General features: G+C 37.1%; 2 protein-coding genes across 4 annotated transcripts; one reads left to right on the top strand and one right to left on the bottom strand.

Moving 5' to 3' along the window:
- Positions 1–1,616: 1,616 nt before the first annotated feature.
- On the bottom strand, positions 1,617–15,925 carry FBXO45 (F-box protein 45). The gene is made up of 3 exons (XM_043473266.1): positions 15,275–15,925; positions 9,749–10,105; positions 1,617–5,219 (listed from the first exon to the last, which is right to left on the bottom strand). Exons 1-3 carry the CDS (start codon positions 15,575–15,577, stop codon positions 5,034–5,036), a joined length of 846 nt encoding a protein of 281 aa, XP_043329201.1. The 5' UTR covers positions 15,578–15,925; the 3' UTR covers positions 1,617–5,033.
- Positions 15,926–15,961: 36 nt separating this feature from the next.
- Positions 15,962–25,797, top strand: WDR53 (WD repeat domain 53). Of its 3 annotated transcripts, none has more exons than XM_043473263.1 (3): positions 15,962–16,044; positions 21,684–22,179; positions 25,174–25,797. In XM_043473263.1, the coding sequence occupies exons 2-3, from the start codon at positions 21,700–21,702 to the stop codon at positions 25,768–25,770; spliced, it is 1,077 nt and encodes a 358-aa protein (XP_043329198.1). In that variant the 5' UTR covers positions 15,962–16,044; positions 21,684–21,699; the 3' UTR covers positions 25,771–25,797. The 3 variants fall into 3 exon arrangements, with proteins under 3 accessions (XP_043329198.1, XP_043329200.1, XP_043329199.1); XM_043473264.1 differs by lacking the exon at positions 15,962–16,044 and adding an exon at positions 16,628–16,667; XM_043473265.1 differs by lacking the exon at positions 21,684–22,179.
- The last annotated feature ends 233 nt before the right edge of the window (positions 25,798–26,030 follow it).

Genomic DNA, 26,030 nt, shown 5'->3' with positions numbered 1-26,030 from the left:
AATATGTTTCTAATTAATCTAATTGGATATTAGCATTTTAATAAAATTATTTCAGGAGCCTTTCTCAAGGGAGATAGGACCTCACAACTATTCCCATTACTCAATTTTATCCTCCATTTCACTTATAAAGAAAAGGAGGAGCAGAAAGACAATACAGCTTCCTAGGTGTCTACCACAGAATAGACAGAACTTGATTTCCCTATCTTTCTCTTATGTTTTCTTCTTTAAAAAAAAAAAAACAGAAATTAAGGACTGTCAACAGAATGACCTAAGAAAAACTCCCTAAATGATTCTTGCTTCTTGAGTCACTCATTCATCGTGAAATCCTATACACACAAGCTGAATGATGACAATCTTAAATCTTGAGGGGCTAATTCTTTTAACAAACCATATTCTGAAAAACATAGAACATGTTGCTCTCAACAATTTTCTAATGAAGACATTAAATAAAAAGCAAATGGCTTGGGGGAAGATTCATAAAAGAAATTAAGACAACAGACTGGTTAAGCTGTTCTTGGTATCTCTTCCCACTAAACAAAAGGATAAATACAGAAGTTCTGCACCTACTGAATTTTCCTTTAGCAAATTAAAACCCTTTAATTGTAACATATTATTAATAATACATCAGAAAAAAAAAATACATCAGGCAACTTTTAGCAACATGATCAACTGATTCTTGTAAGCTTTTGGATCACAGGAGCCATTTGTTCAGCCATTCCTAACTCTTGGAGAACAACTGCATTATCAAACAGCTGTTAGCTGGGGGTGGAGGTGAGAGCAAACAGGACCCTAGTGCATTACTATTCCCTACTGTCTAGGCTCCATTTCAGATGGGAAATGCGGCTTCCACTGTTAAACACCATGGAATTTATAGGTAAATTCCATATGAAGGTATCCTGCTTTTCTTTCTGACCAAAGTATAAAAAAATTCCTTGTTTTAAATGTAAGCAATCACAAATAGTTAATGTTTGTTTAAACTTTTATTAAGAAACTAAAGCAAAGAAGAATTTCAAAAAATTAATATACAGAATTCTAATTTTAATTCTAAACAAATAAGAAATCTACACCAAGAACTAAATAGCAGAGTTTACCAATATTCAAGAATAAAGGGGAATGGCTAAAATGCATTCACAGTCACTATTTCTTCCTTCAAAGCCTCAGATTTGGACAGAATACAAAAATTTGGACAGGATACAAAAATTTTTCTCATCCATCTTTTGTTATTATAGCCTATAAATTCAGAGAAGGTGTTTTCTTCCTATAGCAAATATGCAATATGCAAAGCCTATAAATTCAGAGAAGGTGTTTTCTTCCTATAGCAAATATGCAATATGCAATTCCCTGCCTACTGGGTTTGATGACATGTGAGTCCATCAGAGATTCTTTCTTAATGTGTTTAGGTAAGATAAGATATCAACAAATAATAAATATAAATAAATTTATACAAGTTATAAAGTAATACAGCATGAGTTATGTATAGATAAATACAAAGACTAGGAAATTTCAAGGAGGAAGAGATTACATTCAGCTAGAGAAACTGAGGAATGCTTTACTAGAATAACATTTGGGTTGGGTACGGACTGTTCCTTCTCAGAAGGCTTTATAGTGGTTCTGACTGTGGTGGTCTTAATTTCTAGAAAGTAATCTCAATACTGATCTTTAAAACTCAAGTTTCTATCTTATCAAACTGTTCATTTTTTGAAGCGATCAAAAATGTAAACATTACAGTCTATATAAACAGCAGTTTGGGGACATAAATAAAAAGTTAATTATAATACCTACTATGTGGGTTAGGGCTCCATTATTTTCAAAACTCTCTTTCTCTGATCAAATCATATCTAAAAGGCAGAAGATGCTTAATCATAGAACGACAATTTTTAAGTATTCAACTGAGCAATACCTAATTGCTTTACATGCCTTATCAAATCTATATTCAAAATTACAGGAATAAGAATGAAGGAGATGAAATCAATGGTTTAACATTCAAAGGTCAGACAATGAAAAAATAATGGCAACTAAGAAATGATATATATTAACCACAGAACTCTTTGTATGAAAAGTTTTAATGAATTGTGAGCCATTGACCATTACAGACTTTAAACCTTAATATTTCTTCTTTCCTGTGTGAAACCAGATAATTAAACCAGTCTATCTCAAGTATGACAGAAGACCATAGTATGAATAAGAGTAATGTTTTCTTACCCATCCGCATGCTTCACTAAAGTTAAGAACCAAAGAGAGTGCTCCTGGTTTCCCAAGTCAACAGAGCAGATCCAATTACACATTTCTTCCCGATCACAGTTTCAGTTGAAATACAACAAATACAACTTTGCCTTTCAATAGCACTTTTTATCCACAGCACAAGCACTTTCCCATTATTTTCTTCTTTACCCTCAATATCCTTGTGAGGTAGTGAAGGGAGGGAGCAAGGATTTTTTTTTGCAGATGAGATAACTTAAGGTGAATTTTGATCAGTGGTTCTCAGCCTTGGCAACATACTGAAATCATCTAAGAAGTTTTTTAAAATCCTTATGGTCATGTCATACCCCAGACCAACAACAGAATCTTAGGGTATGGGACCCAAGTATCAATATTTTTCAAAATGCATATGACTCCAAAGTATAGCTAAGGTTGAAAACCACTGGTTTAGATTATTTGTATTTAATATTCAGATGCAACTGTCTTCTACTTAAGTGCTCTCTCAGTAGCAGTGAAAAAGAGACTCCATTTCCTCAAACACTGTAACAGTTTATCTTAGTATTCTATACAACTACTATTGGTATCCGTAACAATTTACCCGGTTATAAACAAAAGCTCCTTACTCCCCTGATGCTCATGCTAAATAAGAACCTCCATTTTATAAAATTTGCAAATCAGATATTAAAGAATTTAAATCTCTAAGAATGGCTTTTTGTTAAATATTTAGGCAATTATTTGATTCTAGGTTCAATATGCAATAACCATGTGTTTCTGTTTTCCATTCAGCACCTTCAAAACTTTGTTACAAATTAATGTTTACTAATAAGACAAAACATAAGATATAAAAAAAAACTCTGAGCAAAAGCTCTTGGAATTGTTCATATCCCAATCTAGTTTTCTAATTAGTTCAATATTTTTTTCCTGAATCAGATATCTTCTTTAGTTAAATTTTAAACTTTGCAAAACTGAGTTGTTCCACACCAAGAAAAAAAATGCATTTCTGTAGCAGCTATATTCTCTAATACATTTAACATATAATTTCACTCTAGTATTAAATATGGTTTCTAGGAAGTTTCTTCCTTGATATGGGTATCAAAAAGGATCTTTTACAGATTTCACCTTTAAGCAACATACCAAATATACAATAAATACTTGTGTACACCTTTCAGGTGGCAAAAATGAAATCATTGCTCATGACTGAAATCCCTTGCTTCATGAGAGTACTGATAATATTAACTCTCAAGGAGCAACCCAAGAACCCCAGCCAACTGCTTGCTGTCCCTAATTTTATTAGATGCAAAACAAAATATGCATACAGCAAAACCTAAAAAGTACAAAGATTCCACTTGCCTTAGTCAATTCTTATCACAAAGATGTATCTGAAACCATACAATTTATACTTTCATACAGAAAGATATTTGTTTCTGTTTCTTTTCTAACAAAAGAAAATTTCAGTTCATGTATGTTGAATTATTAATTTGAAAAAGTATTAGTGAAATCAGATTTATTAGTCAAAAATTCTGAATAGGAATTAATGTTAAACTCTTCTACAATGAAACCTTCAAAATATTGCCAACCTGAAGTTTCCAGCATAAGATGTTTTATTTCAAGTCCCATGGGGGCAATTATCTATAATGAGATTAAGAACATTCTTAAGCTGGGTTCAGGCTGGCACTGTTTCAGGTGGCTGAGTAAACATTTTCTTGACAACCCCAATGACAAGTTTGAGGCTTAGACTGTTGCATGATGTAAACAATATGAACTTAAAAAGATTATAATATCTACAGCATTATAAAGTTACAAAATAAAAGGGTCATTGATCCATTATTTTCTTAAGGTCTGTGACTAACAACTTTCATATCTGAGGCCTATAAGAACAAATGGCAATGTTCTTTATTCTTACAAGACACTTTCTCAGAAGGTCAAAAAAATAAAACCAGATGCACATTATTATTATTACTGATATATGTATGATTAGAAATAGATTTGCCTTCCCTCAATCTTAGCCTGGAGATGAGGGACATTTACAATAATTTTGATGGTTAAAAAAATAAATCAGACTGTAACAGCTATGGAAACTGTAAGCCAAATATAATACAAAACGAGCCAATACAACACATCTCTTAAAATCCTCTTCTTTGTAGTTACCAGACTGTCCCTAATGTTGTTCTAATTTTGTACCATGTAGTGGTTTTTAAGAAACTGAACTAGAACAAAGCAACTCCTTTGCCCTGTTTTTTTTTAAGTTTTTTTTTTTTTTTTTACACACATACTGTATATACAACTTTTAAAATAGCTGCACAATTTTATATCTCACTGTTAAGAGAAGTGCAGTCCAGGCAGACCATGCTTCTCAATATATTAAAAATATTAAATAAAACCCAACCAGTTTCATACTTTTCCAATAGTCAAGCTGGTTGGAAAAAAGGGTCTGGAGAAAAAACAGGCAGTTGTAAAACAGGATCAATCTTTCTTCACAAACACACTACTTAAAAACTCTTGCTAGTTCCTTATCTTATCCCTTTGACACCATCTCTATGATCTCACCTTAAAAGTTGGAAATAACACATTGCTAACTTAGAGACAAAATCTGTTGAAACATGCATATGTCAACTGCCCACTCAACCAACTGCAACCCTGAGGATTTTTCTGGCCCAGTAGAAAGAGGAAACACTAAGATCATCTCTGCTGTAGAGTTGCTTCTCCAGTTAACAATATCATGTGTTTTTCAGGATGTTTCTTGGGCATGCATGTATGACACTGTCACTTCATGATTCTACTTCCCACAAGCAGATATCTCCTCCACTCTGTCTTTCATCCCAAGAAAGCCACTGTCATCCATCCAAAGGTTTTCCAAGGTAAACCAAAGTCACTTCCGTGTTGCCATATACAGCAGAAACTGCTGGATATAAGCAGACCTTTGGAAGTCCTCTAAAGGCAACCCCCAGGAATTCATATCCACGTTCAAAAGCTAGAGTCTTATCTTCCATGTCCAAGATGACTCGAATTCTTTCTCCTATCTGCAAACAGACATCAAAAGAAGGTTAGAAGAAACCCATCAAAGGCATAATTAGAGGAAATCAAGTTGAAAATATTATTAAGAATATGCATCTCAAAAGTTATCTAGAAAAACCAACAAAGTTATTCGGTCAGGGAGAAACATCGAGAAAAAGAACACACATCAATTGCATCACAAATGTTTTGATAGTCTTTTTTTATTTTAATTTAATTTAATTTTATTTTTTTTGATGGTCTTTTTTAAACTTAAGACTTGTGTGGGATCAATATTTAATACTGACAATTTTAATATTCTTTCTGAACAGTCCCAAGATTTTATTTATTCTTTTTAAGGGCTTTTTAAAGAAGGTTACCTCTAAAACCTATAACTTGGCACATTTTACCAAAAAAAGGCACTCTAAATTTTCTCAAAAAATAAATAAATAAATAAATTTTCTCAAATTACTACAGTAAATGCATACAATGGAATGTTTTCCAACCTTAAAAAGAAATTTTAGTATGTGCTACAACATGAGTGGACTTTGAAAACATTATGCTAAGAGAAATAAGCTAGACACAAAAATACAAGTATTATACTATTCCACTTATACCAAGCACCTGGAATATTCAAATTCACATAGACAGAAAATTGAATAGAGGTTACCAGAGGCTGGGAGAGGAAGAAATGTGGAGTTATTGTTCAGTGGGCACAGAGTTTATGCTGGGGATGATGAAAAAGTTTTGGGTATATGTTGGGTATACATAGTGGGGATGGTTGCACAACACTGTGAATGTATTTAATGCCAATAAGTTATACACTTACAAATAGTTAATAATAAAGACTGTTGTGTATATTTCACCAAAATAAAAAAAAACACTATAATAAAACACTTAGCCATTAAATTATACAAAGCAGTTCTACATACAATATGGAAATTATATAATTATGAATTGTCAAATCTGGCTATAGGTTCTAAAGACACAAAATACACTTATTAAACAATCACTTTGTGGTCCACTAATCTGAAACACCTGTTTGTTAAAAAAGGAAAAAAAAGCAGCACTGATTGTTAAACTGAACATAAGCACAATTATCCAGTTCTTTTCACATATGGAAAAGTAAGCAAAGAAGTAGCATGCTATATCCTTATAACATGCATATGTTAGAGGTTGTTGCATCTATATACCTGGAGGCAGAGAGTCCTAACACTTTTCAATCACAAATCATAATTGAACACTTTCCGGTTATGATATCCCCCAACTGCTATCATTACCTTCCTTCATTGTATTTCCTATCACAAACAACTACAAATATCTTTTTCTCTCTCTCTGCCCAACTCACAGATTAATCCCATTTTATGGACCTAAGAACTTCCAAATTACCAACATCACTATTTTACGAACAAAGCACAGATAACAACAAAAATTAGAAACAAAAAGCTAATATTCTGATGAGTATTTGTTGAGTGATTTTATATTATCTCATTTAATTCTCACATCACTCCTAGGAGTTATCCCTATTTTACAGAAGATGAAAATAAGAAAACAGAACCACTCCCCATGAAATTTTCAAGTTTGCTTTATCTTTGAGCATATAGCATGCACACAGCACAAGGAGTAGAAAGGCCAAGTTTTAGGTGTCAGAGGACAAAATTTAGAGATAGCAGCACCATTAGAAACTTAGAGGAACACAAGAAGCAACAAAACCACAAAGAGGATGAGCCCCAAAATAAACTCTGCCCAAATCCTTGTGTGAGGACTGCATTACACAAACACAGGGAAAACCCTCAGCGAACCAGGCAGAAAAAGCAGCAGCTAGAAGCCAAAAAAACCGAACAAAGACATTAACTGCTATATACAGTTTCAGTCCAGGCAAGTTAACTGCCTACTAGAACAAGAAAACCCACAGTTTTCAGAACAAAGCAGTTTCTAAAGGAACAAAACATTCCAGAGTTATTGTATTGTCTACCAGGTCCAGTTTTCAGTTAAAAAAATGAATGGATATGGAAAGAAGCAGGAAAGTACAACTTATACACGTGGAGAAAAAAGAAGTCAGTAGAAACAGACTCCAAGTGGGCCCTAGATGTTGGATTTGGAAAAGACTTCAAAGTAGTTATTATAAAATATATACAAAGAACTAAAGAAAAACACAGTACTAATAAATAGACAGACAGAGATCTCAGTGGAGAAATGGAAACTATAAAATGAACCAAATGAAAGTTTTAGAGCGCAGGGGCACAATAACCAAAATTCACAGCCTGACTCAACAGTGTTGCAATGACCGTGGAGCTTAAATGACAAGAAGAAAAAAAAACTATGAACTTAAAGATAGAACAACAGAAATTAACAAATCCAAAAAACAGAGAGAAAAAGGGACATAGCTCCAGAGGCACAGAGACAAGGAGAATATCAAGCAGTCCAACAATTACATTAAATATAAATGGACTAACTACTCAAATCAAAAGATTGGGTTAGATAAAAAGAAAGATATAATTATATTTAAAATGAGTCCCCCAGACTGCTTATAAAGACAGAATAAATGTAAAAGGATGAGGGGAAAGAGGTACTCGACAATAGTAAACATAAGAAACTTGGACTGGCTGTACTGACATTAAGACAAAATAGACATAAACACAAGGAATATTACTAGAGTCAAAGAAGGTTATTTCGGGTTTCTCTGGTGGCTCAGTGTAAAGAATCTGCCTGCCAGTGCAGGAGATACGGGTTCAATCAATCCCTGATCCTGGAAGATCCCACATGCTGCAGAGCAACTAAGTCTGTGCACCACAACTATTGAGCCTGTACTCTGGAGCCCAGGAGCTGCAACTACTGAGCCCACGTGCCCCAACTACTGAGCCCACGCACCCTAGGGCCCGTGCTGCACAAGAGAAGCCACTGCAATGAGGAGTCCACACACCTCATCTAGAGAGTAGCTCCTGCTCGCTGAAACTAGAGAAACGTTTGTGCAGCAATGAAGACCCAGCATAGCCAGAAATAAATAATAAATTTTTTCTAAAAAAAGGTCATTTCATAATGATAAAAGAGTCAGCCACATAGGTAGATATAACAATTATAAATATGCACATAATAACAATTTCAAAACACATAAAGCAAAAACTCACAAAACTGAAAGTATAGATAAATCAACAATTACAGTTGGAGATTTTAATACTCCTTGGTAAATGACAGAACAGGTAGAAGAAAAACTTAGAAAGCAGAAGACATAAATATTGTTAACCAATTTGACCTAATTGTCTTTAATAGATTATTCCATCCAGCAACAGAAGATATTCAAGTACACATGGACATTCATCAGGATAAACCGTATGCTAGGAATAAAACATCTCTCAATAAATTTAAAAGGACTGAAATCATATAGAGTATGTTCTTTGAAAAACAAAAAATAAAGGACTTTCACTATAAAATCACGGGTAGTGACAGAACTTTATCTTCAATGATTATTAAGTCCAGACATCCTTCTCCTTAGTGTACCTGTATAGCCTGAAAGAACAGTAAGGAAAGGATTCTATGAAAGAAAACCTTCCCTACTTTTATACCTCAGGAAATGGGATATATTTTTAGTTCTTCTACTTTATTATGCTTGACTTGAGGTCAATAGTAAAGCTAGAGCTTTCAAACCACATGTTCCTCTAAAATGCGCAATCTATAATTCTTTAAAATTTCCAATTTATAAAAAAAAAAAAAAATTTCCAATTTATCAGATTATTATTTTTTAGATTCTGCTGAATCTATGGTGATCATATAGCTTTTACAAATAGGAACTATAATTTTGACCCTATAATAAAATGAATATGGCTGAAGGTTAAGATGAAAAGAATTTTAAAATGCAGTAGTTTGGTCCAGTGGTTAAGCTTCTGTGCTTCCACTGCAGGGAGCAGAGGTTTGATCCCTGGTCGGGGAACTAACATCCTACATGCCATGTGGTGGGGCCAAAAAACAAAAATTAAAATAAAAATGTAGTAGTTTGCCTGAACTTGCCTATCTTTATAGAAATCGTTGACACCTCCAGAGGCTTTGAATACAATCCACAGGTAAGTAGCAGAGAAAAAAGTATGTATATACTCGCACAAAGGTGCATTTGTGGGGGTGAGGTATATAGAAAAAGTAATTTAGATGTGCCATGTTGTAAGATTATAATCTAGAGTACAAGATGGCAAACTATGGCTCCTGGGCCAAATCTGGCTTGCAGTGTATAAATAAGTTTCTACTGGAATAATAAACAACAGAGTTGAACAGTTATGAGAGACAGTATGGACCACAAAGTCTAAACATTTACTATCTGACCCTGTACAGAAAAAGTGTGCCAACCCGATTTAAAGTAAAGACAGATTGCTCAGACTGAATATGTATAAGGAAAAAATATTAAGATACTAAAAGATAATCACAGTAGCCAAAAAAGGCCAGTTACACTATTTATTTAAAAATTACCAAAAAGACAAATAATGCTGCTATATAAAACTTTGTAAATTTAAAACAAATTAAGGCATGATTTAACAAAGGCTCACTTTTCAGAAAATACTTGGTTTCTCACCTGATATTTTGGTGCATTGTTGCACTGTGGAAAACTGCCATTGACTTCTCCATTATGTAGTAGATTATTGTCCACTAGATTCCAGCCCCAGCTCTGGTCATCACTGCCCAGCAATGCCACGTAACCTTGGCACTGCATGGGGGCTCGTTTTGTAGCAATTCCAATCACTGCCACAGTGCCCAGGGGGCCCTCCCACCACACTTCCCATGCATGGCGGCCCTCACTGAAACCAATCTTGGTCCTTGCACCATCAGTGCTCTGAGCGATGGGGTTTCGATGTAAAGTAAAACCATTCTTCTTAATGTAGACATTCCTGGAGCAGTCATTAGTGCTGAAAGCATGTTGGAAAGCACGTATCTGAAAAGATGAAAGACCAGAGAAAGAGAATTTTATTTTTCTTAAACATTAAAAAGTACCCAAACTTTAGGGTACATGTCTTTAAACAATAAAATTATATATTTTAAGTAATACAATAAGTATTTCTCAAAGATGGCTCATTTTTGGGATGAGACACTAACATAATAAATTATACAACATTAAAGATACAACTGCCAACTGTTTCATTATTGACCAAAATTCTAAATCGCTGTATAATTTAGTAGACTTCTTAAGACAGCAAAAGATATACAGAGAAATCCTTATATTTCAGAGAGAATACAGAGATGTTTTTGGGTGACATAATGATATTTGGGAATTGCTTTGAAATATCCAAGAGTGGAGTGGGAGATTGGACAGGGTAAACATGAAACTAGACTGCCCACGAGTTAACCACTGGTAAAGCCTGGTGATGGGTATAGGGAGGTTGTTTCCTCTACTCTGGTTTATATTTCATATTTTTACATTAAAAAGTTCAAATATGCACAGCTTTCATGTAGGCAATGCTGTCATCAAAAAGAACGGTATTTTAAGTAAAACAGGGAACTTAGTCACATTAGCTATGAAAAATTTTAATAACCACAAACTATCTTAGATCCTCTGGCCTCCTTGCTAGGTATTACTCATACACTAAGACATCACCACTCTTATTTTACCAAATCAAATAATCCCCTAGATAGCATCTAAATTCAACCACTAAAATTTATAAACAGATAGTCATTAACAGCAGCTACCATTAACAGGTTAGTTGACTTTCAGTAATCACTAGTCTTTTAAACTTCCAAAATAAAGACAGTAAGAAAATTGTTATTACTATACCATTTCTCATGTTTTAATAACTTATAGCTTTTTGGTCTGTATGTTTTTCAGAAAATCCCTTCTTTACTCAAACTGTGCAGAAGCAGTTGAAGGCTAGGACCTACTGCTTTAGTTAACCTGAGAAATCAATTCCAGAATCATAGAATTTCAGCATAGGAAAGACCTTAAGACCTTTACCTAGTTAAACTCAGGAATTAGGACACAGGCGTAAAAGTCATGTAGTTAGCATAAGAGCCTCAATAAGTCAAGCATCCAGTCCCCTCATCCAGTGTGCCCTCCCCTTTATCGTCAGTGAGTGCTTCACTGTTTAATTGTTGTACACCATCAGATCACAGATTAAAACGAAAACAAAAAACCTCTTTGGTTCAGGTGTCCCATGTTTTCATAAGGGGTATGTAAAACTGAAGTATATCTAATTTTTTTCTGTATCTATTCGTATTATAACAACCTGAAAGTGCTATACATATCCCAACCATTTGATTCTAGCTAAAAGTATCTTAAAAAAAATCTAATCTAATCTAAATTTATCAAACTTTTACAGGAAATACAGAGGACAGAGAACATGTTAAGCAAAACCATACGAATGAAGTCAGCAAAATCCAGACTGAGGATTACTCTCTACAGGGTAAACACCTGGGTTTCTTCAAGAAATAAAGTGCAGGGGTGAGAGGTGGGAGAGATGGAAGGTGTATCTGCAGACAAAATTAGCCTTAAGAGACATATCAACTGTCATGAGAACCTTATATAGATAGATCTTGCTTATATAAACTGAAAATTAAAGATACAACATTTGACATTTTTATGAAAAAACTGGAAATTTGAATGCCACACTTCGTATATTAAGGGGTTATTTATTTATACTACAGATGTAATAACGGTATTGGGATTAAGTGTCCTTATCTTTTAGAGATAATGTGAAAAATCAGATAAAATGGAAAATACACAAATAAAAACAGTCTATAGTTCTTGCTATGTAGTCTCATACACAATATGGATTTTGCATTATAGCAAACAGCTTTCAATCTCTAGTTTAGGATGTAAGTTTTAGATTTAGAGAATTACAATTAGATGTCAAGTATGACTGGAATAACTAATGTTACTTGGTAATATGTAAAATACGAACTTCTAAAAAGAAGTCAAATCCTAATTAGACTGACAACTCCAAATGCTTTCCAGTTTTACACTGGCCCAAGCCTGTTCTTATCCTTTTCTCAGCTACCCTCACTCCCTGGCAATCATATTTGACTGTTCCTTTTTCTTCATCCCAACTCTGCCAGTCAGTTGTCCATCTATGTGGACTTGTTTTCTTGCAATTTCTCTCCCAGTTATCCTCTTCTCTGCTCCATACACTTATTCTGGTCTTGAATACCTCTGGCATAGAAACCAACCCCTGCCTTCTTGAATTCATCTTATGGACTACTAGTTTTTCTAAAGCGCAGCTCTTACTTTGTCATTCCTTTGCTCAAATTTCTGTGGTTTCCAGCTGTAAAACAAAGCCTAAACTACAGACTGAAGCCTGTATGTCAAAGACCTCCATGATATCTCTAGTTTCTGCTTACCTTTACAATCATATACAATTACAACCAACTACAATTCAATCTAACTATTTTATATCTTTAGCCTTCCCTCTAAGCTACAAACCATAACAGATGCCTATCTGAAAACTCTTGATGTCTTAACACTGTAAATTCTGTGCTACCAAAACTGAACTCATTGTTATTCCTCCAAAATCTAGCCCAGGTAATCCCTATATTATGTAAGCCAGATACCTAGAAGTCATCCTGAGCACCTCCCTCTTCCTCATCCCGATTTCAAATCTACTGCCAAGTCCTGTAGCTTTTATTGCCTAAATTTCTCACCATCTCTTGTTCTACATACTTATGACTATATATATTTCCAAGGTTCCCCTCCAACTGGTTGTTCATTCTTAAGTCATAATAACCTCTTAAAAATGGAAAACTATCATATCACCAACCCCCAAACTCCTAACTCTCCTTTGCTTACAATTTAAAATGGCTTCCTTTCGTTTGGCTCCAGTCCACCTCTTCCATCTTTATCAAACTTGCCTCAATTTTGCTCTCTGTGGTCCAGTCACACTGATTATTTTCTGTCACTCATACTCACCAGGTTCCCTCCTGGAAGGCTCTTCTCTCTCTCTCTGGCCTATTTATCCTTTTTTCTGGTGGGGGGGGGGGGGGCGGGGTCGGGTCTCAGCATTATTTTCTCAGACAAAGCCTTTCCTGACCTCGCTGCTTAGGTCAAATTCTCCACTACTGACATTCAGAGGACCATGGATCTAACCTTCATAGGACTCATCACAAATGCAATTTTACAACTGTGTGACTATTTGATCAATACCCACTTCCCCCCACTAGATTAGTGCTATATGGGAAAGCATCCATAAGCGTTTGTGTTTTTATTCAGCATTGCATCTGCAAAACTGAGCATAGTACCTAACATGCATTTTTTTTTTAATAAAAATATATACTATTCAAATCCTCTGCTTTCCACTATCTTGCTTTTTGTTCAGGGTATTTCCTCTTAGTAAAATGTTCATATACTTCCCATCTTTAAAATTCAGCTCAAATACAATCTCAATCCTTCTAAAACTGTTCACTCAACTTGTGAATCTCTTTCACTAAACGTCTAGTTTCTAACTAGTAACCACTAGCTATTTCTATACATTTTCTTTCCTCTTCTCCTAGACTGAGAACTTTCCTACTAGGCTATGTATATCCTTTTGAATTAATCTTTTATCTTCAAGATATTCAAGAAAAGTCCTGCAACATCTGAATGCACAAGTCTATAACACCTACAGTGCAAGTAGTACAAAGGCATACAAAGTATTAAAATTTATAACCCTCTGCAAAGATAAAGAAAAACAGGTAACATAGGCTGCCTCCAATCTGGATGGTGGGGGTATAAGGACTAAAGGAAGACATTTTGCTTCTTTTGAACACTGACTCACATGAATAGATTATTTATTACATATTATTACATGAATCTTGAATCATGTGAACATGTCTATTACAGGCCAACTACAAAAATGTCTTAATTTAAAATAAGTAAAAATAATAAACTTTATGGAAAAATAAAAACTAAATAAGAGTCATGAAACCTATATGTTTATTAGGCACAGTGAGACAAAATTGCAATCTTCTGCCCTCTACTATATGAATTACAATTATTATCCACTGAGCATCTACTAACTGTCCTGGCGACTCAACATGTTATTTCACTTAATAGATAAACAATTTGACATATTTAAAAGTAGTAATCCTTATCCTAACCTTATTAAACTGAAGCCTATTTTATTACAGAAGAATATATTTTACATTTATTTCACATGGAAAAAAAATTTTCTCCTTACTCTGGCCCCACTGGCAGTCTAGCATTAAAAAGATATGCTTTCCCTCTTTTAGCTGTTAATGTATTTTTATGTTTACCATATTCTAGATCAGACTTTATCCTCTCTCATGTATACTCTTGGTGACTGCAATCCTAAATAGCTGTATCCATCCAAACTGAACTCAAGTTTACAGCCATTTGTTTACATTGCTTGAGGAATGCTCTCAGTCCTACCAAGATCTGCTACTTGACATTTTTATTTGTATATGAAGGCAAGACTAAGCACAAGAGTCTGGCAGCGGGGGTTAAAAGGCACCAAAAATGGAAACGGCATGTTGGATGACAAACAGAACAAAAGAGATACACCAGCAAGGTGGAACTATGAAAAAGTTGGCAAGGCAATAGCCAGTAATAGTGGGACATGGCAATATTATGACTGTTAAGTGGCGCCAATGGTACGATGTTCTATTCAAAGCCTTTATCTTTAAAGTTAGCAGGATGCCTTGGACCACACTTATTTATAAGCCTGTAACATAGCGGAGGGAATTCAAGGTACTTCGGCAAAAATAAAACATAGTTATAAATCAGAGCTTGGAAAACGTGAGGTGAAATCAAAAATCTTAGAAACTAAGTAAATAAGGCAGCCGAGATGATCTAATAAAGGACAGAGAGAAAAATAGGATTAGAGTATTGAAAGCTACAACAATGGCCTGTTTTTAAGGGGATAGGCGGTGGAAAGTAGAATGACTGATGGAAACCAAGGATGGAAAACCATCTGATCCTTTAAAAAGTGCATCACGGAAGTGGGGTGGGTTAAGGAGCAGAACTTCAACCCAGAGAGATCTTTATGGCGGGGGAGGCGAGGAAGGGTACTGACTGGAGCGGTGGAAAGGCACTTCTGACTCAGAAGCTTAGCTGAGAAACGCTGAGAGCTGCGCGGAGAAGCGGGACAGGGGGCAGCGGCGTGGCGCGGGGCTCCCTCACCTTGGCCTTGTAGCTGGGCAGGTTGCAGAGGATGTCCGTGCGCAGAGCCTCCTCTGCCAGGCTGCGGGCGCACAGGCTCCGCCACACCTCGCTGTTCTCATCGCCGTGCAGGCAGCGGTACCAGTGCTTGCACACCAGGGCGCAGCTCCGCAGCTCGGACAGCTCCAGGTAGGAGAACACCAACTCCAGCACCCGGCTGGGCAACCGGCCCCCGGCCCCAGAGCCCGAGCCGGCGCCCGCACCGCCGCCGCTACAGCCAGCGCCGCCCGAGGCTGCCCCAGCCCCCGGGGCCGGCGCCGCCATCGCCTCACCAGCCGGCCCGAGGGCCGCCGCCGCCGCCGCCGCTTCCCCCCGTCTCTGCTCCAGAGGCCAAGCCTCGCCTTGAGACCGGAGCAGCTCGCTCACCGCCCCTTTCACAGCTAACCGCCCGGCCCCTCCAAACCACTCCCGCCCCTGCCCGGGGGCGTCCGCCGCGCGCCCCGCCTCACTGAGGGCAGACGCACCGACTGCACGGGCGTCCCCCGCCCCTCCCCCGCGGCTCAGCGCGGTCGCCGGAACCGCCCGACTCGTACGGCCTCCCCGCGGCGCGCCCGTGGCTCCGCCATGCGGGTTGAGGGCACGAAGCAAGGACGCACGCCCAGCTCGCGCGGTTCCTCTCGGCCCCGGATGTGACTATTTGGCTGCGGCGCCTCCCGCCCTACGCTAGACGGGATTGGGCGCTCGCCGGTGAGGTCATCGCCAGGCGCCTAGGTGGGAAGCGGGAAGCGCAGGTATGAGGTTGGCGCGGGTGGGTTTCAGGCTATCCTCCCTTTTTCCCCCTTTTTGATATAGTGACCTCGCGTTGGCTTTTTTGGTCCCCTTTTCCTATAAGGTTTACCTGGGTCATTTGCGTCCCTGCTTGACCATTCCAACCTAACGCAGGAAGCTTCGCTCTCCTTACTAGCCAGTCCTAGCTCCGCCACCTTGAGTTTGAGTTAGATCTTCTTCCTTTTCCTTCGCCTGCTGAGGTCGTGTTTTCCTGGTCAGGCGTTCATGTTCTCCCTTAGTACCAGTGCTTATCAAAACGTGTGTGCTAGCCTGTATATAGCGTGTGAGGTCGCCACATCTGAATATCTCCCGCCCCCCTCCCATGTTTGGGTAACCTTAAAGTACTCTTTAAGTGCTACATTATTTTGGACAAAATATGGCCTTTCCCAGTCTTTCCTACTAACCCACCGATTAGTAGGCGAATTGAGGTGTGTTTTTAACTAATTAGACATTCTAGTAGGGAGAATGACATGGAGGCTATAATTAAGAAAACTTCTTGGAAGGGAAAGAATTTCAGCATTATTTAATCATACTACGTTTTCCTAGGTGGCCAGAACGTTTTCCGACAGCCTTTAAAGAATGCTTGGTAAGGGAAAATAACCGTCATGTGAGACAGGCAATCTACTGGGGCCCTTTACGGGAGAGTTTATATAACTCTCAAAGCAACACTGCGAAGTAATTGTTATAATAGTAGGGCTCACAGATTACCTTAGTAGTCAATGCCACTGTCTTTCCTTTATGTCGTAAGGAATCTTTTCGAAAGCTCTCCTACTGTGAATAATCCATTTCTTGTTTTCCAGTAAAAACAAAAGAACAGCACCTACCATCTGTTAAGTGGTGTTTGATTACTACTTGCCAGTCCCTTCTTAGATGTTTTTTCCTCCAAGCTTAGTCACTCAGATTCTTTTCTTTCTTACTAGTGTCAGTGCCACAGCCCTTCAACCACTCACTTTGGAAAACTGAAATGTGTGAAGAAAAGTTGACCAGTATACTTACTACAATGATAGTGACTATCATATTATTTAAACCTCAGGCTAGGGAATTTATTATTCATTTTTCAACTTTCAACCATCCCAGGAAGGCAGCCCATGTTTTGTCTGGAAAGGCACTGAAGTTTCTTTTACATCTTCAGGGATAGAGTTGGTCCATCCAAGAAGGTGACAAAGAAGAGACAGAATGAACAGCTTTAAAGGCACAGACCCTTGAAAAGTCAAGTGGATAATGGAGATATGACAGGAGCAAGAACTTAGCATTCAGTTATTAAAGACATTGGCCTCTATCCTGTCTGCCCTGGTATAAGTGAGGGAGAGCCTCTGAAGGATCTGATGAAGTAAATCTAGTCCAGTCAGTGAGGTAACTTTTTTTAAAAAAGTACCCCCAAGTGGCTGAGGTAGGATTTCAAAGTAGGAAAAGCTTTCCTTTATCACTACCTCCTTTTTTCTTTCTTGCCTGCTCATCACACTCAGGACCATGTCCCCTCCCCCCATGTTCAGTACTTTCTTTCTGCCCTTTGGCTGCTTAGAACTTCCATCTTGCACTCCACCCTTCATAAATATGTTTTCAAAGTACCCCACCTTCCTCATCCCCACACTCCATAATCTCATTAGGTGTTGGAAGGAAGGCATCTATTATCTAATTAAACTAATTCACAATAGGAAATGGTTAATTCCTGTGCTTGATTCTTTAGGCTTCTACCTTTGAGAAGAGAAGCTTGTTGACTTGATACCTGAGTGGAGATAGTGGCACTTAGCTACTTCCAGGTAGCTCTCCAGTCCCAGTGAAACAAAAACAAGAAATGGCAGATTGCCAACTCATTTCTAAAAGATTGTTTTGATTTAACCTATATGTAGTTAATTTTTCCCACTACCTTCTACCACAGCAGTCTGATTAATACTTTTTGATTGAATATTTCAAATAATAGCAAATAACTTCAATTTTGTAGATTCAGTAAACAAGTGATTTGGCTCGGGGTGGGTGGGGGGTACGCTGGTTGAATCCCTGATCAGTATTCTGTATGATTACATTAAATGCCTCGAAATGTATGGATTTCTGGAACTTTCCCAGCTCTTTTTCCTAATATTTCCTGTAATAGGTCTCTATTTTAATTTTTCTGACTAGCTGGGTAATCAGTGAATATTATCCATGTGGTGTAGAGATTAGAAGTTTCATTTATTCTTTACTCTGGTGGGTAGATATTAAGGTAGAGCTGACCTTGGACTTGTGGGGAATAACAGTCCAAGAGTTACTACTGCTTCCATTATGGAAAATTTTACAGGAACTGTATTGTTGTCTATAGTAGTCTCTTGAAGTGCAAAATTCATTTATTGCCTAACCTCTTACACTTTGGGGTGGAGTTTAACCATATTTATCTTTAAAATTGAATTAATCTTTTCTGGAAAAGAGTTACATTAGGAAGAAAACCAAAACTTTTGTCTGCAAGTCAACCTTTACTTAGGTCCTCTGTGGGTAGATGTGTGGTGGAGAAATAGAAGTACTAGAAACCCTGCTTTGTTTTTGTCTTAGTGAAAAACCTAATATTCCAACACAGATCCAAAACCTTTATGGACACAAAATCCTAAAACTATAGAGGGCAGACTTCTAGACTTTTAAAGTTAATTCACTGTAGAACAATTAAAACTCTGACTTAGGAATAAGTGATCTATACTCTAAAGATTCATGACATAGATAAACTGTTTGTAACTTAAGTAGCCTTTTCAATGATTAATTCAAAATTCATATTTTTAGTTAGGATATTGTCTTTATCATGTGAGTCAATAGTCATCACAAATGACAGTTCCTAAGCCTGAATATTAATACCTTTCATTTTAAATTGTGTTGTGTGTCCTTTTTCCTTGGTTTATCTGGAACGTTTGGCAGAAGTCCTTGTTATGGTTTGTTGTTGTTCAGTTGCTCAGTTGTGTCTGACTCTTTGCGACCCCATGGACTGCAGCATGCCAGGCTTCCCTGTTCTTCACTATCTCCCGGAGTCTGCTCAAACTCATGTCCTTTGAGTAGATGCTGCCATCCAGCCATCTCATCCTTTGTTGCCCTCTCCTCCTCCTGCCCTCAATCTTTCTCAGCATCACGATCTTTTCCTTCGAGTCGGCTCTTCGCATTAGGTGGCTAAAGTATTGGAGCTTCAGCTTCAGCATCAGTCCTTCCAATGTATATTCAGGGTTGATTTCCTTTAGGATTGACTGGTTTGATTATGGTAGAAAATTATTTAACTACTATGTCAGTACTTGTCAGCAAAAGTCAAATCACCAGAGTTCCCTGTCTTTATCTGCTGGAGTCGTTTCCTCTCCAAACCTCTCCTTTAAAATGTATTTGCTTCAGTCTCTATTTAATTAGTTTCTTCTGTTTACTGATTGAGTGCTTCTGCTAAAATTTTTTAAATGTATCTTTGTCTTTTTTTGTACTTTGTTTTGTATATGAAAATTGCTGTATCTGATTTTGTGATTATGTTTCTGTTACTTTGATTACTATTAGATCAGTGTTTGTTTTTTTTTTTTTTTTTTGGCAGCCTAGTTAGTGATTTTGTATGTGTGTGTGGCTAAAAGTGGGAGGAAACAAACTTGTGTTGGGAATAGAAACTTTAAGCAGATTAAATTATTCTTCAAAACAGTATTTGGAAATTTATCTTTGTACAATTGAACTAAATTCAGGTATTATATCTGAAAATAGTAAAGCAACTATTGCAGTTTCTTAGTAGATAAAACTCTCCTTTGTCTTGTGGAATGAAAAATATAATTTGTTCAGATAGATTTGTTTGCTTCCTTTTGTCTGATCATTTAATTGTATAAATTGCCCCAATTTCCTTTTTTGCTTTACCCAGGAGGTAATTGGGTTTCCAGGTGTCGATAGTGGTAAAGAACCCACCTGCCAATGCAGGAGACAACAGACACAGGTTCTATCCCTGGGTCGGGAAGATCTCCTGGAGGGGGGCATGACAGCCCACTCCATTATTCTTGCCTGGAGAATCCTATCCACAGAGGAGCCTAGTAGACTACAGCCCAGTTGGGGGAGGGGGGCGCAAAAGACACACATCTGAAGCAGATCATAGCACACATCATAGCAGCAGCAGCAGCAGCAGGAGACAGTTAAGGTAGGGGGTAGTATTATGTGGCAATTCCAGTTTAAAGAAACAGGCTGCCTAGCATATCAGGAATCTAAATAATTCACATAGATACTACTGTTATATAAGTGCAAGTAGGTGATAATGTGATTTTTTTTAATGTGAGTATATTTAGAAGCAGTAATGAATTATTAGTAGCTTTTGGTCATTTTCTGTACTTTCAAATACTAACAGGTTAAACCTGTTATTAAGTAGAATTGTTATAAAAAGGTCTTCATTATTTAGAAATTTAGGATTGTTTTATTCTAGATCCTAAGTACAAATCCTGAACGGGTGACTTTGGGAAAATTATTTTAAATTTCTGAGACTCAATTTAGTTATCTGTAAAATGGAATGATACCAATCAGAAATGTTGTTTTGAGAATAAAATTAAAGAATGGACTGAATTAGTCTCCAATGAGAAGACCCAAGGGTTTGCATTTTTAATCAGTTCCCCTCATGATTAGTGGTATAGTACAGGTTCTCAATGGCTTCCGTGGTGGCTTAGTGGTAAAGAACACATGTGTCATGCAGGAGATGCAGGTTCGATCCCTGGGTCAGAAAGATCCCCTAGACAAGGAACCTACTCCAGTATTCTTGCCTGGGAAATCCCATGGACAGAGGAGCCTGATGGGCTACAGTCCATGGGGACAAAAAAGAGCTGGACTCAGCTTTGCAACTAAAACAACAGGTTTTCAAATTCTAGCATACATCAGAATCACCTGGAGGACTTGTTAAACCACATTGTTGGGTGCTGACATCAGAGTTTCTGATTCAGTGGGCCTAGAGTGGGGTCCAACAATTTATATTTCTAAAAGTTCCTAGGTGATGCTAGTGCTGCTGGAGACCATACTTTGAGAACCATTGGTGTAATATATATGATGCCACTTTAGCCTAATAGAAGTAGCCAAAGTGACGATGATAATACTTTTGTTGAGTTCTCATTACATACCAGGCACTGTTACATGCATTTGACATTTATTATGTCATTTAATCTTTTCTGATCTCATGAAATGGATGTTATTATTACCCCCATTTTATCGAGACGAAAAGTGGGTCATAGATTCAGTAACTTGCCCAGCTGATAGGTAATAGAGCTATTCAAACCCAAAGAGTCTAATTCCAGTGCTCATTTTCCATAAACATTATTCAGATAAAGGATATAACCTGATGATTGTGTGGCCCTTTCTTAAAAAGGACTTTTCTTAATTTAAAATAAGTGTATTTATTGTTTATTCCTATGTGAGCCTCACATCAAAGGCTGGAGGACCAGACTTACCTCGGTACCTGATTGCAAGGAAAACACATGTAGGCATGTGCCAGCCACAGTTTTGTATTAACCAGGCTTTGTAGGCTTGATCTTCAAATGTCTTTTTTTATTGATTGAGTTTTTTAGATGTCTTTTATTTTTTAAATGAAATATTGAATTTGTGTCTTACGGAGTTCTTATGTAAAACATGAGATTATAGTTAACCCCCCTCTTCACAGAGTTACCTGGGTCATTATGGCAGTCAAGTGGACTGGTGGACATTCTTCTCCTATTCTCTGCCTGAATGCAAGTCAAGAAGGGCTCGTGGCTTCTGGAGCAGAAGGTGGAGATCTCACGGTTTGGGGTGAAGATGGGACTCTTTTAGGACACACGTGCTTCCAAGGGGCAGAGGATGTTACCAACGTCTTATTTTCTCCATCCTGCCCCACCAAACTCTATGCTTCACATGGAGAAACCATTAGCATACTGGATGTCAGGTCTCTTAAGGAACCCTTGGACGATTTTCATGTGAATGAAGAAGAAATCAACTGTCTTTCATTAAATGAAACTGAAAACCTGCTGGCTTCTGCTGATGACTCTGGAACAATCAAAATCCTAGACCTGGAAAATAAGAAAATTAGCAGATCACTGAAGAGACATTCTAATATCTGTTCTTCTGTAGCTTTTCGACCTCAAAGGCCTCAGAGCCTGGTGTCATGTGGACTGGATATGCAGGTGATGTCTTGCAGAGAGTACATGGGTAATTTCTAAATGGGATTTGCTAATAGAATCAAATTATTGATCGGGCTAAATATATCTTGGCATTTTCTGTTCTCTACAGACATGCCTTATGTATTTAGGAACTGTAAACTTTATGTCTACTGAGTGTTTAATGCTAACTTGACAAAGTCTAGTAGATTAACAAAGTAATTATTAATCTTTTACTTTTTCTCTATGCTTTAAGACATTCTTAAAACATGAGAATTTGAATATTTGATTCTAAACATCTGTTTAAACAAACCATACTAAAGACAGAGTTTATCACCCACCCACTCTCCATAAAGTTTGTAGTTTAAAAAAAAAAGTTAGAGGGCCTGGATCTATTATTGGTTTTACTCTAAATCACTGGAGTGAGAATAGGCATGGCTTCCCTTTGGTGATCACTTACCACTTTACACTGCTTTACATATATTAGTTTTCTTTCTAATCACACCCTGATCATACTGTTTCTTTTTTATAAATGAGGAAACTGAGATTCAAATTGAGTTTTCCCACAGATGTCTGAATTGGAATTCAAACCTCAATCTCTCTGACTTTAAAGCCTATATTTATTCTCTGTGACACCAAAGATATTTATTTAAATAGATGATACGTGTGCCCAACTCTGTTCTAGGCATTGATCTACTTTCTCAACTACTTATAGTATCTTATAAGACTCCTGGTCACTTCCAGGCCAGTGATCTTTACCACTTCTCTATCCTCCACACCTCCTTATAATTTAGAAATAAATGAGACTAATTTTAGTTGTTGTCACTCTGACTGCCACCCCGACCCCAAGCTACTGGTCTTTTTACTAGGAAGAATCAGTGGATGTCCTGCTGCACTGGGGCAGCCCCTAAACAATTAAAAATTTTCCTACCAAAAATTTGTAGTGCCTCTGTTGAGAATCATTTTACACCCACAGGGCACAGCGATCCCATGACATCAAAATTCCTTTTCTACTCCTAGGTCTTGCCCAAAACTTTAATAAATCTACATTTTTCTACACTAGTGAAGATAATCTGCTTACTTTGTTGGGCAGAAAGACCTACACAACCAGTCAGACATCTGTTTTAAGTAGGCTGATTGTACAGTGTCTCTTTGACTACTCATTCATTCATCCTTAAGCTATACCAGTTTTCAATCACTGGTTCATTAACTGTGTTAGGCACGGCAGTCAACCAGTTAAATGTATAGCAGTCACAGATTAGATAAGAAGCAGGCATCCAGAATTTACCATTTTACCTCCAGTTCTAGATGAGAAGGTTTAGTGCCAGGCAGGTGTTAGAGAATACTATAAGAAATAAATATATTGTGAAAAGAAGTCTTTTGCTTTTTGATTTGTCAAGAATTGCTAAAAATTCACTGTAGATTAACTGCTGCATTGGTTTGTGATATATAACAAAAGTGACTAAGATAGTACAGTCATTACTTCTAACTGAAATTACTTCTTTAACTGGAGTTGAAACTATAATTTCTTCCAGTTTGCTTCTTAAAATCTGGTTTTCTGGTATTTTTCTGAACTTTAAGAATAGCCAGCGTATGGAGGGGTCCAAGAATGTCGGTATGATAGTGGAAGGGAGTTTTTATCAGATTAATGAGAATAATTTATCTCTGAACAAGGTGTTTTATCTCAAGGCAGGAACTGAATTATTGCCACACATAATAGAGAAATTCAACATACCTATCTTTGTTATTAGAGAAATTATAAAAATTAGATCCTTTGATTTAGATAGGTTTAAATAGAAAAAGTGATAGTGAAAGGGCCTTTTTTTCCCCCTTGAAAATGAATCTTTTATGTGGAAAGAAATGTTTTTGTATGAGAAATTTTTTAGCAGGGTCACTTTGATATGCTTGCATTCACTTCTGAGTGTCACCTCTTTTGAAAGTAGGCTGAGTTGAAGGAAGTTACTTTGAATAGCAAACCAAACCTTAGTATAATCAGCAGTGGTAATATTGTCAGTTCAGATCTGTGCTTTTAACTAAACAAGGTCATGCTTATCCTAGTGTCCCTTTTAAATCATGAGTCATAATTTAGGGATGGTACTAGATGGTAAAATAAAGCTGTCTGTTCTCTCTGAAAGTATGAAGAATATTTTCTTTTTCAAGTTGGTTGCTAACAGGAAGACAGTTGCTGAAGTTTGGAGTGAAATCAATTCACAGAACTTACTGCTTTGTTTTAAATTTTTTTTTTCCTTTCTTATCACATTCTTTTTTAAATTAATTAATTAATTGATTTTAATTGGAGGCTAATTACTTTACAATATTGTGTACAATTACTATACAATATTGTGGTGGTTTTTGCCACACATTGACATGAATCAGCCATGGGTGTACATGGGTTTTTAAATCACATTTTATCTAAATCCACTTAGTAGGTCCAAGATCATGGTAGAGAACAACAGTAAAAAGCCAAGTATACCAGGATGTCAAATTAGCAGATTTGTTTAGAACTTCTGCTCTTTTCTCCAGGTACTATGCTAGGCATTAAGCTTCCCTGGTGGTGCAGACGGGAAAGAATCTGCCTCCATTGTGGGAGACCCAGGTTTGATCCTGGGTTTAGTGTATTTAGTTGATAGGTATTTCTACTTGTAACAAGCATAGGCTAAAATTAATAAATTTCCTCATTTTCAGTTTTACTCATAGCAGTTAGGGTAGGATGACTTAAAGAAATTGGCATCTGCTTAAGAGTTTGGGTTACACATTAAAGGGTTTGTTGATCCAGAGTTACTCAGGAGCTTGTTTTTAGATTATACCTTCCTTGCTGCCCATTGGCATTCTAGTCTTGGCACCAGGGTAGCATCCCACTGGCATGCTGTGGTGCCATGTGAATTTTTGTTTAATATTGCTGGGAATGTATCCTGCTAATCATTCTCAGACTACTTTGGTGATTTTGTTAGAAGCAGAATAAGCATGTTCGTGAAACAAACTGTTTAGAACTCTAACTGTGTAACTTCCTCTTATTTAAAGGTGATGCTGTGGAACCTTCGGAAAGCCCGGCCACTCTGGATTACAAATTTACAGGAGGATGAAACAGAAGAAATGGAAAGTCCACAATCACCTGGTCAGCTTTTAAACCCGGCCTTAGCCCACTCTGTGTCTGTGGCATCGTGTGGCAATGTTTTTAGTTGCGGTGCAGAAGATGGTAAGGTTCGAATCTTTAGGGTGATGGGAGTCAAGTGTGAACAGGAACTGGGATTTAAGGGCCATACTTTGGGGGTTTCCCAAGTCTGCTTTCTGCGAGAATCCTATTTGCTGCTTACTGGAGGGAATGATGGAAAGATAAAGCTGTGGGATGTAAGCAGTGAAATTGAAAAAAAACATAAGAGTCCAACCAAACATACTCACAGGAAGAAAACCAAAAGGGCAACTTACACCAAGCAAGGTAGAAACACTCATGCTTCAGTAACAGGTGAAGATGAACATGGCAAAATTTTACCAAAGTTAAGTATTGAACATGGAGAAAAAGTGAACTGGCTGTTAAGTACAAAAATAAAAGGGTACCAAAATATATTGGTAGCTGATCAAACTAGTTGTATATCAGTGTATCCCTTAAAAGAATTTTAAATCCAATAAAACATTTGAAAAACCACAGCGAAACATTTCGTAAATTAAAAATAAATCCACATTCTTTGTTTAAACTCTTTGTCATACATGGAATAATACCATTCCATAACATGTGAGCAAAAGGAGATAATTGGATAACACTTCATATGGTAAGTGACATATTAAAATTTGGGGAAAGAGAACAAATATTCACTGAGTCCTGATTGTACTCCAGCATTTTACATGTGTTTCATTTCATATTCCAGATTAATGAAGTGGGT

The sequence above is a fragment of the Cervus canadensis genome, chromosome 7, assembly GCF_019320065.1.
Source record: "Cervus canadensis isolate Bull #8, Minnesota chromosome 7, ASM1932006v1, whole genome shotgun sequence".
NCBI classification, from domain to species: Eukaryota; Metazoa; Chordata; class Mammalia; order Artiodactyla; family Cervidae; genus Cervus; species Cervus canadensis.
Note: the sequence above shows the minus strand (reverse complement) of the source record. Positions and strands in the feature narration are given on the sequence as shown.